Below are 17,124 nucleotides of genomic sequence, written 5' to 3' on the forward strand. Positions count from 1 at the left end.
TAAAACATCAGGGATTCCAGCTCGTTTTACATCAAACTCTGACTTCACTCTGACTGTCAGTGGAGTCCGGGCTGAAGAGGAAGCAATGGTAAATGGTACATGGACTGGTTCTTATACAACACTTTTCTACTCTGCTTGAGCAATCAAATTCAGCATTTTACTCTCACCAGTCAGAGAGTCTAAAATATTTGAAACTGTAGCCTTTTGTTGTTTGTCACTGATCAATATCTGAGTAATATTATTCATAATTAGGCACTAACACACATGGTGTCTTGATGCACGCTCAATCATCCAGGTAAGTAAAACCCACAAAGTAGTGTTGGACGTAATGTTTTCAGGGGGAGAAACGTTTCGTCACTCATCCAGGTGACTTCTTCAGTCTCAGCTGACTGCAGGTTTCTCCAACCTTAGAAACAGGACATTTGCATAATGACTGAAACCAGCCCACTGAAGGAACAATGGGCTGGGAGGTCAGTTCCTTGATCATTAATATGCAAATTGTCATGACCATTAATCAACAGCCACTGATCAATGGTCATGAGTAACACACATGGTCTGGTGCAAAGATTCAGTATAAGTTCTGACGATGTGCTGCTTATGTTTTTATGCTGTAATCTTTATAGTGTAGTACAGAGCAAGATGAAGAAATGATGACTTTTCTTCGTGTAAATATTTACCATCTGTATTACCAGATTTTAAGTACGTCACAGAATAGCCTGCCCAATCCTCACAACCAAAGCTTGCTCAGCATAAGATGCACAATGTAAAACTTTAAAAAAATGCTTTTAAAAATAATCAACAAAACACAAATTGCTGAGTTTATGAATAACTCAATGGATTAATTAAAAAGAGAAAGAGGAAAAAAAGATGTAATTACAGCAGACAGAAATACCAAATCACTGATTCTTGAACACAGAGTAAACCTTTTATAATGGACAAGGGCATTTCCATGATTTCCATAGAGAGGCACTTTGCATCAGCAGCACCATGCTCCAGTGCTCTGGGAGAGTTTATAGTCCTGAGAGTTGAACACTGGATGACTGACAGCTGTCCTTCATCACAACAGAAGCCACAGAAATCCTCCTCATCAAAAACATGACTTTGATCTGCGTCCTCATCTGGACTCTCCTCTGCTGCTGCTTCACAGGTAAAGTCCAGAGAATCAAACTCCTCTCCTCTATCAACATCTGTCCCTCTGAAATGAAGCCCACAAAACCATGAAGCTGCTTTATGTTTTTGTCTCTGTGTCCTCAGAGTCCAGAGGACAGATCACAGTGACTCAGCCTGGAGCAGTGAGCTCTGCTGTGGGAGGATCTGTGAGCATCAAGTGTACGACCAGTCAGAATGTTCGTGTTTGGAGCAACTACCATCTTTTAGCCTGGTACCAACAGAAAGATGGAGGAGTTCCTAAACTGCTCATTTACTTTACTAGCACTCGACAATCAGGGATTCCAGCTCGTTTTACAGGCAGTGGATCAAACTCTGACTTCACTCTGACCATCAGTGGAGTCCAGGCTGAAGATGCAGCAGTTTATTACTGTCAGAGTCAGCACTACATTAACAGCCAGTATGTGTTCACACAGTGAAAAGCCATCATACAAAAACCTCTCTCAAGTGCAGAGACTGATACAGTTGACTGAGTACACACACTCAAAGAAATACACTGGGTTTCATATCTTAGTGAGGACATCTAGTTGACATAATGCTTTCCCCAGCCTCTTACCCTAACCTTAAAAATGAATCCTGAACTCTAACACCTAGCTTAAATCTTAAATTAACTGTATCCCTGACACTAAACCCACGTTTTGAGCCTTGTGGCCATTTAATAATAGGAGACCAAAAAAAAGGTGACTTGACCATTTCTTCACCTGAGAAAGTCTTGGGTTGTCAGTGTTCTTTGGGTCATCATCTATTTGCACTGTGAAGTGCTGTCCAATGACTTTCCAACTACTCCAATGAGTAACATTGGCTCCAACATCCTTGACAGATGATGTGATATGCTTCAGATCAGTTTTCCTTCTTCATCATTTTCTTTTCCAATTATGCTGATAAAACTTCATCTTGGAACTGTTCCTGATTTTTCTGTCTTTTTCTGGCAAAGTCTAATCCAGTCTTCCAGTTCTTGAGTGTAACCAGCAGTTTGTAACTGGTAAGAGTTTCCTTTCATGAAGATGACTCTTGATCTCTTGGTAGTAGACTTAGACTATGATACAGCCACCTGGGGCTACTGTAGCTCAGAAGCATCCATCCAATGCATCCATCTCAGTCTAAATGTGTTTGAATGTTGTATAGAAAGCATTCCAGTAGGAAAAGCATACAAATTGTTCTTGTATTTCTTTATGGGTGAATGAGCAGAAAAGCACTATAGAAAAACCAGTCCATTTCCCCCTTAGAGAGTATTTTAGACTAATGAATATGACGTGTAAAGTACTCAAAATTAAGCTGTGGTAGAGTTTTTTTCCTTAAACTATGAATTCTGTCCTCATTCGTCCTCAATTGCTCAGTTATTTTTGAGCCTCTGAAAAAAATAAGTAAAAAGAGGAGTATCCTTGTGGCAAAGACATCCACATGTTATCTGCTCCAATACAGGACCAAATTTAGAGAACTTACTTTGAATTTCAGTAAAATGTTAATTTGATTGATCCATTACTAAACAGCATTATTTGACTGATCCAAGTCTGTGCTGACTTAGAGCCACAGCAACCAAAACAAAACTAGACCAGGGGATGTTAAAATATACTTTTCTGAATAAATATGAATCATATCATTTAGATGATTTTACAAATGACTCTCAAACCATGTTGACTGATCGAAATGACACCTGTGATTTCACATTGTGATGACTGCTTCTGATGAAATCCTGTTGAAGTCAGTCAGATGATTTCCATAGAGGCACTTTGCATCAGCAGCACCATGCTCCAGTGCTCTGGGAGAGTTTATAGTCCTGAGAGTTGAACACTGGATGACTGACAGCTGTCCTTCATCACAACAGAAGCCACAGAAATCCTCCTCATCAAAAACATGACTTTGATCTGCGTCCTCATCTGGACTCTCCTCTGCTGCTGCTTCACAGGTAAAGTCCAGAGAATCAAACTCCTCTCCTCTATCAACATCTGTCCCTCTGAAATGAAGCCCACAAACCATGAAGCTGCTTTATGTTTTTGTCTCTGTGTCCTCAGAGTCCAGAGGACAGATCACAGTGACTCAGCCTGGAGCAGTGAGCTCTGCTGTGGGAGGATCTGTGAGCATCAACTGCAAAACGAGTCGTAGAGTAGATAGTGGTGTTGACCTGTCATGGTACCAACAGAAAGATGGAGGAGTGCCTAAACTGCTCTTTTACTATGTTAACAATCGAGTATCAGGGATTCCAGCTCGTTTTACAGACAGTGGATCAAACACTGACTTCACTCTGACCATCAGTGGAGTCCAGGCTGAAGATGCAGCAGTTTATTACTGTCAGAGTGCTCACTATCCTAACAGTCAGCTTGTGTTCACACAGTGAAAAACAGTCGTACAAAAACCTCCCTCAGTCAGACTGAACAGAAACTGAAGTGACTGCTGCAGCTGGAAGATACTGCAGAGACTGATACAGTTCACTGAGGACACACACACACACACACACACACACACACACTGAAAATGTCATTGTTGCTAAAGGAAAACAAAGTTGGAAATATATCATTTTTTTTAACAATCATCATTTGTGACCTTTGACTTCTGCTTCATACCAGCTCAAATAAATCTCAATTTCTAAATATCGATCATTATCAAAAATCATATTTCTGTAAGAAAAAAAATCTGACACTAAATGAACTCACCAAAAGTCAGTGAGTCATAATTATCTGCACAATTTAGCAAATACTTCAAATAGAAACTTTAAGTCCAAATCAGTCAAATGATCAAATTTCCATCTTTTCTTTCTCAGGTTTTTAGATTTTCTCTTTTTTGCTCTTCAACACTGCCATGGTCCAAAGACCTGTTGACTTCCTATTCATGTTTTTGATTATTAATATGATTCGTTTCATTTATTTTCTGTTTTCCAGTCGCATCTCTTCGTCCCTCTGTTCCTTATGTTCTGTCAACCCGTGTCTCAGAGCTATTCTCTGGTTCCCTGTTTTATTTGGATTCTGCGTTCTGTGTGAGTGTATTCGTCATGTCTGATTAGGTTCAGCTGTGTCTGCCTTCTGTGGTGTATTCCCTCGTTACCCTCTGTGTATATTAGTATGTGTTCTAATAATAGCACTGACACATGTTCACATTCCTCAAATTGAGTTATTAATATTTAAACAGGTTATAGTCAAAGGTCAGCTGCCAATCTCAGAGTTAACCAACTCTGACTTTAAACTTAGGAGTTAAAACTGCTTTGTTCCTGAAAGCAGTTGAACAAATTGAGTTGAGATGGAATCTTGAGCTCTCAGTTTGAGAACAGATGAAGGTAAATTTATTGAACCATTTACCTCGACTTAAGCACATACCTGTGTACTGAACAGCCCTCGTCAGTGGATCCCAACACCAGTATTTGACAGTAACAGGTGAGCCTGAACTTTAATTGGTAAAGAGACAAGACACCATGAGAACTGACATTACAATACTTTTATTTTACAAAAGTCAGCGTCTTTCAGTTCAAAGTTTGTTAGGCAGCTATTGCACATTTAAAACAACAACACAAACACAACGCAGCAACAAGAAACTATGCAGTACATTATAACCGAATACTCAAACATGACTGCACAACAACCTTTCAAAAGAACATTTCTAGATGAATTGTTATTTTCCTTCCAATACTTGAAGCATTTTCTGAGCATCACTTTTTGGTGCATGGCTTGTTGCATGCATACCCCACCTGTCTTAACGGGACTATAAATACAACTATATACAGTCACATTTGTAAAAACAAAAAACTTTTATACTAAACACTTTTAAAATGTACAATTTTGAAGAAGCCCAGGAGCAATCCCATTTCAGAACACTTAGAATAACACAACTTCCTCCCAAAAGGCCACAGGTTTTAACCACAGCTTTCCAGCATCAGTTCATGTAAATGCAGCTACAGCTTTCCAAATCCCAGGAATGCTTTTAATGCAGTGTTCATAAGATCTTTAAATTGATCCTCGTATGCAACACGTCTCGGAAGATACAGGGATAAGCTGCACATCGATGCGTATCCCCGACTCCTGATCATAAAAGTCTATGTTGCAGGACCCCAGTGGTGGAAGTAAGTCAGCCCCAGTTATAAAGACCAGCAGCTCTTCAAACGTGTGGTCCACCTCTTGCTCTGTTAAAATACATACAACTAGTAAATAAACCGTAATGTGTAGGTTCATGAATAAAAGATTTATAATCAGTTACACTGTTATGTAGAGCGGTTGCATTAATGACAATGTAGGAGTCAAAAACAGGTTGTTAGGCAAAACTAATACTGCAAAGCATCGTATAATGAAAAAGCAAAGCAATCCTGCCCTCCTAAGACACAGGACATTAATTTTTGTCCTCCGAGTCGAAGACCTGTATGTCAAGGACCCTTGACAGGTATTCATATACCTAAATGCCAAGAGAAAGAAAATATGTGTGTCGTCATTAGGATAGGGATTTATGTTGGTGTGAGAGACTGTAGCCTACAAGTTCATATTGTTCAATGACAGTTATGACATGTTGTGTTTCAGGTGATTTTACAGAAAAAAAAACACACCAAAATAACGTACTGAATACTTTTAACAAAAAAAACTCTGTATATTAAATGACTTCTTAAAATACCTACCCCAACACTGATCACGAGAATAGACTCATTCTTATACAGCGCTTTTCTGCTCCACCTGCGCAGTCAGTGTTTCATACAACAAACTGCAACATGCTGAAACATTTCATTACACAGCATGCAATGAATTTGCATATATGTAATGTCTTTAATATCCTGCTTAGTAATGGCAGTGTCTCTCAATTCCCCTTCGCACTTACTCTTTAACATAAACTTTGCTTTACTTCATGTATTGAAAGTGGCTTAATTCTACTGACTCATATTGACTACAGATAGCACACTGGTTTCCAATTAGAACCCTGGAAATCATTATTTAGAGTTTAAAATTCACATCACCACAAAAGTAAGACAAAGACTCGATTCTTATTTAATGTAGATATTTTTTTATTCTTTAAAACTTTAAACAAACTTTAAACTTTAAACAAAGCAATGAACAATGAGAGAAGAAATTGGGGAAAAAAAGCTACAGAATGCAGTGTGAAAGTAAGACCAGCATAAAAGTCACATATAGTTCAGGACTGGGGACACTGGTCTCTCATCAGTGGCTCTGAGACCAGAGTCTGGGAGCCCTGGGTGGCCTCACAGGTCACAGAGCCCACCTTCATCCAGTGGTCTGCAGGGAGCCTCAGGGTGCTGCTCCAGCTGTAGAGGCCGTCGTTCTCCTGCACCACGGGGCTCCTGCTCTCCTCCCAGCTGATGCTGCCACTGCCATCCACCTTCCAGGACAGACTCCAGTCTGAGGGGAAGCCCTTGTTGGCCAGACACATGACTGTAGCCTCCCCTTGTTTCAGCTCCTCATTGGAGGGACCCAGCACCTTCAGGGCGGGGCGGGTATCACCTAGGAAACACCAATCAGGTTAGAGGACATGAACCACAATTTGATTTTCTCCGTTAAGAAGTTTCTGTCAGGTGTTTTTTCTGCTCCACCAGTCATTCACTCACACATTGTTTCACTTCCCTTTAAGAAACCTCTCATGCATATCAGCACAGAGAGAATCATCACACAGTTTGAGCTGAAATATGTTCAAACTACACTGGAAATAAAAAAACAAAACAAAACAAAGATGTGTCAACAATTTTAAAAGATGTTAAGCTTCAACGTCATCAGTTCTTCATAATAAACAGCTTGTTCTGGATAAGAAACTCAATACCACTACTTACCTCATGTGTGTTTTTTTATTGCTTACATTGTTTTAAATGATATGATACAATAAGAACACCAGAGATCTTTATCTTCACTCTGTGCAGTTTAACTTTTTTCATTGGAAATCATCCTGAGTGTCTGAATATTCATTTCCAAAGCTGACTTTGTTTCTTAGGACAAAATTTATGAATAAAATAATTAATCAGTTACACAAAAAGTTTCCCAGCCTTTCATATTAAATGAAATTAAAGAAAAGAGAAGAAAATTACATTAAAAAAAAAAAGCTCTAAGACTGACTTACTTCCAACTTGCAGTCTGGTTCCTCCACCAAAAGTCCACCACAGTGATACAAACTCATTGAGGCGCCGTACAAAAACCTCTGACTGTAGAGAGACACGGCTCTCTGACTCTAACAGACTGGATTAAAACTAAAAGCTCTCGAGACTTAACCAGATGTATGTATATGTAAAATATCCTCAAGTCCACTCTGATGTTTTATATTGTGTTTAATATTCATTTTAACATTTATTCTGAAGCTAACTTTGTTTCTTCATGAAAATTTATCTAAAAACTATTTTCCTGAGGTTTTTTCTGGCACACTGAACAGAAAAGTTAAGATAACCACAAGAAAGAAATTTGCTAAAGTAAATGAGGTTTAAGTTCGACTTACTTCCAACTTGCAGTCTGGTTCCTCCACCGAACGTGTACCACAGTGATACAAACTCATTGAGGCGCCGTACAAAAACCTCTGACTGTAGAGAGACACGGCTCTCTGACTCTGTTAGACTGAACTAAACCTACAAGCCCTCAAAATACAACTTTACCATCAGAACTAGAAATAATAATTAATAATATGAAACATCCCAGATTTTCATTGGAAATCGTCCTGAGTGTCTGAATATTCATTTCCAAAGCTGACTTTGTTTCTTAGGACAAAATTTATGAATAAAATAATTATTCAGTTACACAAAAAGTTTCCTAGCCTTTCATATTAAATGAAATTAAAGAAAAGAAAATTACATTAAAAAAAAAAAGCTCTAAGGCTGACTTACGTCCAACATCCAGTCTGGTTCCTCCACCGAACGTGTACCACAGTGATACAAACTCATTGAGGCGCCGTACAAAAACCTCTGACTGTAGAGAGACACGGCTCTCTGACTCTGAAACAAACAAACTCAACAATATGAATTCTTTAAATCATAATTTCATAACATATTAATATTATAATTTTTACATAAAAAACAACGAAACACAATAAAACTATATTCCAATAATCCAATTTGGTCATTTACATTTAACAACTGTTAAGATACATCGCTTTAATGCTTCCACCTTCTTTCTCATAACTCTAAACATTAAATTTAATTTTCAAGCTACAATCACAAAACTTAAAACTCATCAGGTAAATCCTCACAAATGCATCAAAACAGTTTTATGTTCTCTCACAAACACTTAGTGTCTTCAGATCGCGCACAGAACCAGTTAAAATGATAATACTGCTGAGCATTACACACTACGTCACAAAACAGAGCATGAAACTCAGGTCTTTCCAGTCTCACAGTTTGTCCTGTTATTCTACAAAACATATAAAATGTCAACCTAAAACAGATGAATGATTCTGAGCAGGGCCGTGCAGAGATGCTGGAAGGGACGGGTGCTCAAAGTTCAAAAGGGCACATAGAACCAGGCTGAATAACAACAACACTGTTGCTGTTGAGGGGTTGCTGCTGCTCCTGCTGCAGATAGTGATGGAGGTCTGTGTTGCTTTGAGACTGTAGACAGTAAAAAGTCCACAGCAGAGATGGTAGCTGATTAAAGAAGTGTTATGAGATGATAATAAAATGCAAAGATTGGTGACAGCGCTCGGAAGCATTAAACAACAAAACTGTGGGAAATGAACTCGGCTCTGCCTGTGAGTCACTCTTCCTTCTCATCTCATCTGTCACTCTCCACTTGCTGTACATCTCAGAACAGGGCACACTCTGGTGTTTCATTAATCTATTATTTAATTATCCATACTTAAAAGCTCATCCACCTAATCCAAAATAAAGTAATGATAGAAAAATGTTATAGAACCAAAGCATTGTGTTTATTATTGTTTTTATGCTTGAGCACCTCTGCTATACAACAACTGGTACAGAGATTTCTAGAGATTTTTCAACTGGCTTTTGGGCTGTGTGGGGTCTCTCTCTTCCGGAAGATGATTGAATAAAGAATTATAAATGTTTGGACCACTCCTGAGTTGGGTTTTCTCTGTTCTATCATGGGGATGAAAAAATCAGGTTTAATAGACAGTAATATATGATGAGTAATAATTTAAAAAATCCATACACATAAAACACACACACACACATACGGTGACATTTTATACCTTCTCCAGAATACTGTATATACTACGGCCACAAGTTTTCATCATGATGCTGATCCAGAATCCTTCCCTTATTATTTAATTCTAGTGCTATAAGTGTCATGGTCCTGGGTCATGTGACCCAGTGTTTTGTGTTAATTATTATTATCTTATGCTTTAGGTTATTCTGGTTATGTCTGTTGCTATGATTTCTAGTTCCTAGGTTTGGTTCCCATGCTCCCTCTGTTCCAGTTCAGTCAGGTCTCTGTGTAAAGCCCGTGGCTGTGTCCCAATTCAGGGTCTGCACGCTTGAAGTACGCGCACTACGGTGCGTACTATGAGTACGAGAAGTGCGGAAGTGAGAGTCTTGTGAAATGGGACGGTCTAGCCTGTGTCGCGCTGTTCAGGTTGCCTAGCAACCATGATACTAACCGCGAGAAACGTTACATACAGCTTTGTGTGACAGAAATGAAGGAGAAAAATGTCTTGTTGGTCATTCATTTCTTCACTCAAAGACAAGTATCTGTGACAGTGTATATACAGATGTATTATATACAAGAGACAACTATTGTTCATTTAATATGTTGGCATTATTACATTTGGCTCAATGCTTACATATATGTGTAAAAAGAAAATGTACGAGCTGTGATAACTGTGTCTGATAGAATGAAGAGTAGACTGATATATGAAATATTCCTTTATTGGGTGAGAAAATCAGACCATGTCATAACTGCTGTAAGTCATACAGAATAGATATCAGAGCCTTAAACAGGCTGACTTCTGCTAAATGGGTCAAACTGGGCAGAAAGTCTACAAACACATAACATCCTTATAGAATATGATGTAACACTATAGATCAACTTAGCTCAGAATATATAAAGCATATAAACAGTTACAGCAATATGATGCAACAAACACAGCAGCTACTGATCCAAAATACTCAAAGCTTCATAGAACTGAAACAAACATTTATTTTTAGCTCCATTCTGCTGCTGATACAGACTTTAGGTTTCTGAACATTAAACTTGTTGCTGCCTTTCATAGTGTGTAACTTGAAGGCCCTGAGTACTTTCTCCCACACTGGAAACACTGGGATGATCACATTATTTGAACATTACCTAATAAGACTGATTCAGGACAGACAGTTATGTTAAACTTTCCTAGCAGTCCTTCACAAACAGGGAACAGTCTGTCTATTCTCTCCATCTGTCAGCAGACGGGGTCAAAAAAAGCAGATTTGATGCGCTTTCGCCTGCAGTGTGAACGTAGCCTTAGTTCTGTTTTCGCCATCCTCACTTTTTTTGTGTGTTTTCACCTGTTGGAATAAAAGCTCACTCGCATCACAGCCTGTGCCTGAATCTTGGGTCCTTCATTCATAACACCATGCAGCTTGCCTCAGAAACCGTGACAATAAGAATTATATTAGACTAAAAAATTAAAGTAATAAATATAAAATAATGTATTTGTGATGATTCAATTTTTTTGACTATCCACTCTGTGCATAAGAAATGTTTAAACTGTAGAGATACAATCATTTTGCTGCTGTAAGATCAGCATTTTGTCATGTTTGAAATATTAATCTAATATAATGTGTTTCTGGCACTTCTCCCCCTGCAACTTTGTGTCTTTGTCTTATTTTCTCTGTATCTCTTTGTACAACTTTATAGTGACAAAAAAAGGCTTTCTATTCTAACTTGCCTGTTTCTGTCAGTCTGATGATTTCCATAGAGAGGCACTTTGCATCAGCAGCACCATGCTCCAGTGCTCTGGGAGAGTTTATAGTCCTGAGAGTTGAACACTGGATGACTGACAGCTGTCCTTCATCACAACAGAAGCCACAGAAATCCTCCTCATCAAAAACATGACTTTGATCTGCGTCCTCATCTGGACTCTCCTCTGCTGCTGCTTCACAGGTAAAGTCCAGAGAATCAAACTCCTCTCCTCTATCAACATCTGTCCCTCTGAAATGAAGCCCACAAAACCATGAAGCTGCTTTATGTTTTTGTCTCTGTGTCCTCAGAGTCCAGAGGACAGATCACAGTGACTCAGCCTGGAGCAGTGAGTTCTGCTGTGGGAGGAACTGTGAGCATCAAGTGTACGACCAGTCAGAATGTTTATGTTTATAACAACAACCACTATTTACAGTGGTTCCAACAGCGAGATGGAAATGTTCCCAAACTACTCCTTAAGCTGGCTCATGAGCGAATATCAGGGACTCCAGCTCGTTTTACAGGCAGTGGATCACACAAAGATTTCACTCTGACCATCAGTGGAGTCCAGGCTGAAGATGCAGCAGTTTATTACTGTAAGAGTTTTTACTGCCCTAACAGTCAGTGTGTGCACACACAGTGAAAAACAGTCGTACAAAAACCTCCCTCAGTCAGACTGAACAGAAACTGAAGTGACTGCTGCAGCTGGAAGATACTGCAGAGACTGATACAGTTCACTGAGGACACACACACACACACACACACACACACACACACTGTAGATCTCTTAAACAAATACCATCATTTTTTGCACAGCAAGGAAAAGTTGGAGAAAGTCTCGAGAAACAATCTCTCATCTTGCAAAAATTATTTCTCTGAAATGAAGCTCCCAAAACCATGATGTGTACGATTATGATAAAGAAAGCTGAGCAGTGTATTGAAAAAAGCTTGGCTTTGACCTTTGAGCTCAGCTTGAAAATAGATCTGTGAAGGTTCTCAGTCATCCAGGTCCTCGTACTCTAAGGAGCCACCAAACCTACAAAATGTCTTTGGGGCAAGACATCGTTCCCTCAAAGCTACTCGAGGATGACAGTGTGGAAATAAGTGTGCAGTCAGTTATTAATACTAGTCTTCTATCTGGGTGTTGTTGGGTCTGTGTTTCCACAAGCCCCGCTGGTTTAGAGACTAATTCATCATGAAGAAAACGAGACAGTCAGCGATCGATCGATTTATTTGCAATGGAGGCCTCGTCGGTGTCTACCACAAAATGACCCCAACGGCGGCCTCCGCTTGCTATTGGGAAAACAGTTCACACAATACAATAGTAACTCCCCTCGTAAACCCCCCTTGGTTACAAAGACAAGGCACTGTATGTGTGTGTGTGTGTGTGTGTGTGTGTGTGTGTGTGTGTGTGTGTGTGTGTGTGTGTGTGTGTGTGTGTGTAAGCTGGTGCCAGGAGTCCAGCGGTCCACCTAAACAAAAGGCTCTTATAGTTAAACAGATACAGAGTAGGTGTCCTCCCATACTATATAAAGAAGGTACGACCTCACTCATGACCTTAGGATGTGTGTGCATGCCAGAACACTCTGGAAGAGTCTTTGCAGACTACCAAGGATCAGACCTCTATCATTATACAATTGATACCTCTAAGCATATATGATTATATGATAGAGCCCCTTTTTATGGCCTCTATCAACCCTCATCGCCTCACTTCAGGCATTCTTCCTGTGGGGGGAACACTTATGACTCCTCTATTGTCCTTTTTATCTCTGCAGAAAACCTTTCTCGGAAAGGGTATTGGATCCAGTTGTTTTACTGCTGTTATGATCCCACCTGTTGAATCACTTTAGCAGTCTTGTAGAAGTGGTCATGATGCAAATGACAACAACAATGACACAAAGGAAGACCCTCTTCAGATTGTCAAAGTATCCTTAGCACAGTGACACAGCATTAGGTGATGTTCATAGGAAATTGCCGTCGGTCATTCCCCATCACCACCCTAGCTTCTGGTTTCTGTGCTGCTCACAGAATCATGATGCCATCATTGAACTCCCTCTGTGCTGTCGATTGGAGCTTGGCACGCTCCCCTCACCCTCAGATGCCCGTCTGTAGTATTTTTTCTCTCTTACTTTCTTTGCTAAATGTACCTGTATATTGTTTATATGATCTAAATATATTAACAATGAACAATTTCTTTTTGTTCTCAGATCAAATAAAACAATTCCATCTCAAATACTTTTTTTCCACATAATGAAAGTATTTGTGTAGAAATTAAAACTCTTTGCAAGTAAATTATTGTTTTATCATATATCCTGCGTAATTTAAAATACGAAAATATTAAAACCATACTAAATATAGAAGAATGTATTAAAACTATCACAGTAAAGCTCCTGTTAAGTAAAGGTGGTATGAATAATTTGTTTTACAGACACGAGTAAAACTCTGAGTTTCAAGTCCTTTCACTCTAATTACCACTGGAGCAAAGCTAAGTTAGAAAAATTGAATGTAATGCAGGGCTGTAGAGTGCAACCAATTTGGTCGCAAGTGCGATTAAAAATAATCTCAGGTCGCAGCAGGACGACCAACTATTCGAGTAAAAAATAAATAAAAAAATACTCTCTGCAACTCTGAAACTCTCCCTGTGGTCAACAACCGACACACATTATGCTCCTATCGTGGTCTAAACCAATCAGAGATAATCAGGGGTGGGACCTCTCTGATTGGTCGTAGTTCAGATATTCATGTAGTCCGTCTGTATGTTTGAACGTACAGGCAGATAGAGAGAGGTGAGTAGCTTGAATAAAGCGACATTGATTCATTAAATCTTAAATCGAGTTTTAAACATAAATATATTTTCCCAGAAACGCCGGACTCTCAGGTTAAAGATCACAAAAGTATTTTATCAACCACCAAACAGTAAATGAGAGCAGGTAAACGGATTCCACACAAAGACACACAGTGTAAACACACAGCGCGACCCGACGCATCAGAATCAGCTTTCTCTGCTTTCTCACACGACGGCACGTAGACGGACACGCCATCGGGCTGAAAGCCGACAGCTCACTGATTCTGATGCGTCGGGTCCGCGCTGTTTACGTCTTTTTTGTGCTGATTCTGAGCTGCAGGTTTTGTCTCTCTCCAAGCAAAATTGACTGAACCAGCAGCAAAAGAAGCAACAAACTATGCTTCACATCTGATAAACATCGTCATGAATTCCCTCTTACTTTACTGTTTTGTTTCCACCAAGATAAAAATCACACTTCATGCACAGCTCTCTCTCTGTGTACTTCAAGAACAGTTTCCCGTCTCAAATCTCTGTTTTCTGCGTTATTTCTTCGCTTATTACCCACCAGTCTACTGTTGTTTACAGCGCTGTCAGCCTCTGTCTTTTTTTTTCTTTTTTTCTTTTACTTCAATGACCTCGGACAAGAAAGCCTATTTTCTGCTGTTCAATACTGAAGAAATGTAAACTTTTTTAAAATTATGCAAAATTGCAGAATATTTTTAAGATAAAAAACTTTTTCTGCAGTGACAACAGGAAAGGAGAGGAGTTGTAAATGCAGATGATTCACCAGGTGACTCTATCACCCCACAGGGTGTCTACAGTGAGAAGATTTGGGGGTTTGAAAGGGGTCATAAAGAGGAGTGTTGACCAGGCTACAGCTTTGAAGATAGCTGGAAGCCACATGGACAAACCAAAAACCAACGGATGTGTTTGAATGCCTATGTCTGCAAACATTTGGATTGTAGTGGCATATTCTTTTGAGAACGTTGATTCTTGTTTTTGACTGTTGACATTCATTTGTTTCCTTGCAGGATGTAGTTTACTGTGTGTGAGATGAATGAGAAGTAGGATAATTGCTAAGCACGTTTCGTACATGTATGAACTGTGAACTTTTGCAGCAGTAGGAAGTGAATGATGTGAGGAGCTGTGTGTGAATGAAGCCTATACTGAACTGTCAAACACAAGGGTGCATAAGTGGAAATTTAAGTACAAAGTTGACAAAAAGGGGGGGGACTGTTGGAGTCAAATTGTTAAATGTTGTCATTGTGTTACTTAAATGTGTAAGACTTAGTTCAAGCAGCATGGTCAAAGACATTCCTTTGTCTCTGACCACCTCTCCAGCCTGTTTGTTGGTGGGGGAGGCTGTAGTGTTTCATTATAGGGACATCCTATGTGAGGGTTCTGTTTTCTTGGTTAGTAAGCTTCCTGCTTTTATGACCCTTTTGATAAGCAGGAGGTCACACAAACGCACCACCAAACAAACATACACACTCACATACTCGCACACACACACACACACACACACACACCCACACACACACGCAGTGTTTTAACCTTTTGTGACCATAGGGGGGTTTTACAACGAGTGGTGTTTGTGTTCTCAGAATAAAAAGCTGCAAGGAAGGCTGTTTATTTGATGCTGGCTAGCAGACAGGTGAGGAGCGTTTAGCTCCAAGAGCCTGGTTCCAACCAGCCTCCCTTGCTAGCAAGTAAAATTGCTGTTCATCTTGCTTCCTTGTCATTAACGGGAATAAGTTTCTAAACCAGCGGGGCCTGTGGAAGCGCAGAGCAGCGATCACGGCGAAGCTGCTCCTCCAGCACGGCGGCGGGATTCCTTCAGATCGCTCGCTAACACTGTGGAGCATCAGCAGTGAGTCACGGGTGTTAAAAAGCGTCTGTCGCTCATACACCAACAGGGAGTGGGTTTTCAAAGCTAGCAGGGACACCACTAAGAACACAATATGCAAACATTGCAGAACCGAGAGAAAGACGGCGTGCCATAACACCCGGTGCCATCTCTGCATTCTTATGGCCAAAGAGTGCCAAAGCACTTTAAGCACAAGAACAAGATTGTTAGTTAATCATTTACAAATCAATATTGTCTGTATGGACAGCAATTTCCCCCCCAAAAAAGGGCACATGTACAACCGCGGTGTTAAGCGATGCGGTTGAAAAAGTGGCGCACCAGTGCAACCAAGGCAAAAAGTTATTCTAGAGCCCTGTAATGTTAAAGATAATTAGAACATGAAGGCACTGCTTAGCTTAACTGAAAACAATTCTGGGATTTGTTTTTTGAACTTTAGCATCACAGTTGAACAAATGAAACACCAGGAGAATAACAAAGTGAAAGATGAAACATCGACCAAATCATTTTAACAATGTTCATGTTTGAAAATATACAGCTTAATAAAAACAGGATGACTTTATTTGCACAACAAGATCATGTGAGTTGATAAGAAGGTTCGTTTTTGGTATAGAGGAGTTTATTTGTTTTGGATGTGAGCAATGCCAAAACAAGAAAACAGGTCCTTATGTTCCCCAATCTTCCCAAACAGAAAATGAAAAGTAAACCAAAGACGAGTTTCTAAGCAATGCTCTTAACCAGGAAACAAGTGTTTCAACAAAAATGGCCTTTCACTCCTTAACTGCTGCAAGGTTTACATTTTACTGTTTACACTGCACAAGTTTACTCTCACAAATTAAACCCTTTTTGGGTAAAAAAAAGATGGAGGACCTGTACTACTGTGTGTGTGTGTGTGTGTGTGTGTGTGTGTGTGTGTGTGTGTGTGTGTGTGTGTGTGTCCTCAGTGAACTGTATCAGTCTCTGCAGTATCTTCCAGCTGCAGCAGTCACTTCAGTTTCTGTTCAGTCTGACGGAGGGAGGTTTTTGTACGACTGTTTTTCACTGTGTGCACACCCACTGACTGTTAGGATAGTGCCAACTCTGACAGTAATAAACTGCTGCATCTTCAGCCTGGACTCCACTGATGGTCAGAGTGAAGTCAGAGTTTGATCCACTGCCTGTAAAACGAGCTGGAATCCCTGATACTCGAGTGCTAGCATGGTAAATGAGCAGTTTAGGAACTCCTCCATCTTTCTGTTGGTACCAGGCTAAATAGTTGTTGTTATAAACATCCTGACTGGTCCTACACTTGATGTTCACAGATCCTCCCACAGCAGAGCTCACTGCTCCAGGCTGAGTCACTGTGTATTGTCCTCTGGACTCTGAGGATACAGAGACAAAAACATAAAGCAGCTTCATGGTTTTGTGGGCTTCATTTCAGAGGGACAGATGTTGATAGAGGAGAGGAGTTTGATTCTCTGGACTTTACCTGTGAAGCAGCAGCAGAGGAGAGTCCAGATGAGGACGCAGATCAAAGTCAT

General features: G+C 39.9%; 2 gene segments (V, D, J or C); one reads left to right on the plus strand and one right to left on the minus strand.

The window, feature by feature from the left end:
- Positions 1-3,021: 3,021 nt before the first annotated feature.
- LOC120737792 lies at positions 3,022-3,490 on the plus strand (the record flags this gene model as incomplete). The annotated part of the segment is given in 2 exon segments: positions 3,022-3,073; positions 3,180-3,490. Coding segments are annotated over 2 exon segments (363 nt in total), but the record flags the coding sequence as incomplete, so codon positions are not given.
- A 2,725-nt stretch (positions 3,491-6,215) lies between these two features.
- On the minus strand, positions 6,216-17,124 carry LOC120737784. The segment is given in 4 exon segments: positions 6,216-6,593; positions 7,201-7,238; positions 16,656-16,965; positions 17,073-17,124. Coding segments are annotated over 4 exon segments (726 nt in total).

Source organism: Simochromis diagramma, unplaced genomic scaffold (genome assembly GCF_900408965.1).
Source record: "Simochromis diagramma unplaced genomic scaffold, fSimDia1.1 OVJJ01000240.1, whole genome shotgun sequence".
NCBI classification, from domain to species: domain Eukaryota; kingdom Metazoa; phylum Chordata; class Actinopteri; order Cichliformes; family Cichlidae; genus Simochromis; species Simochromis diagramma.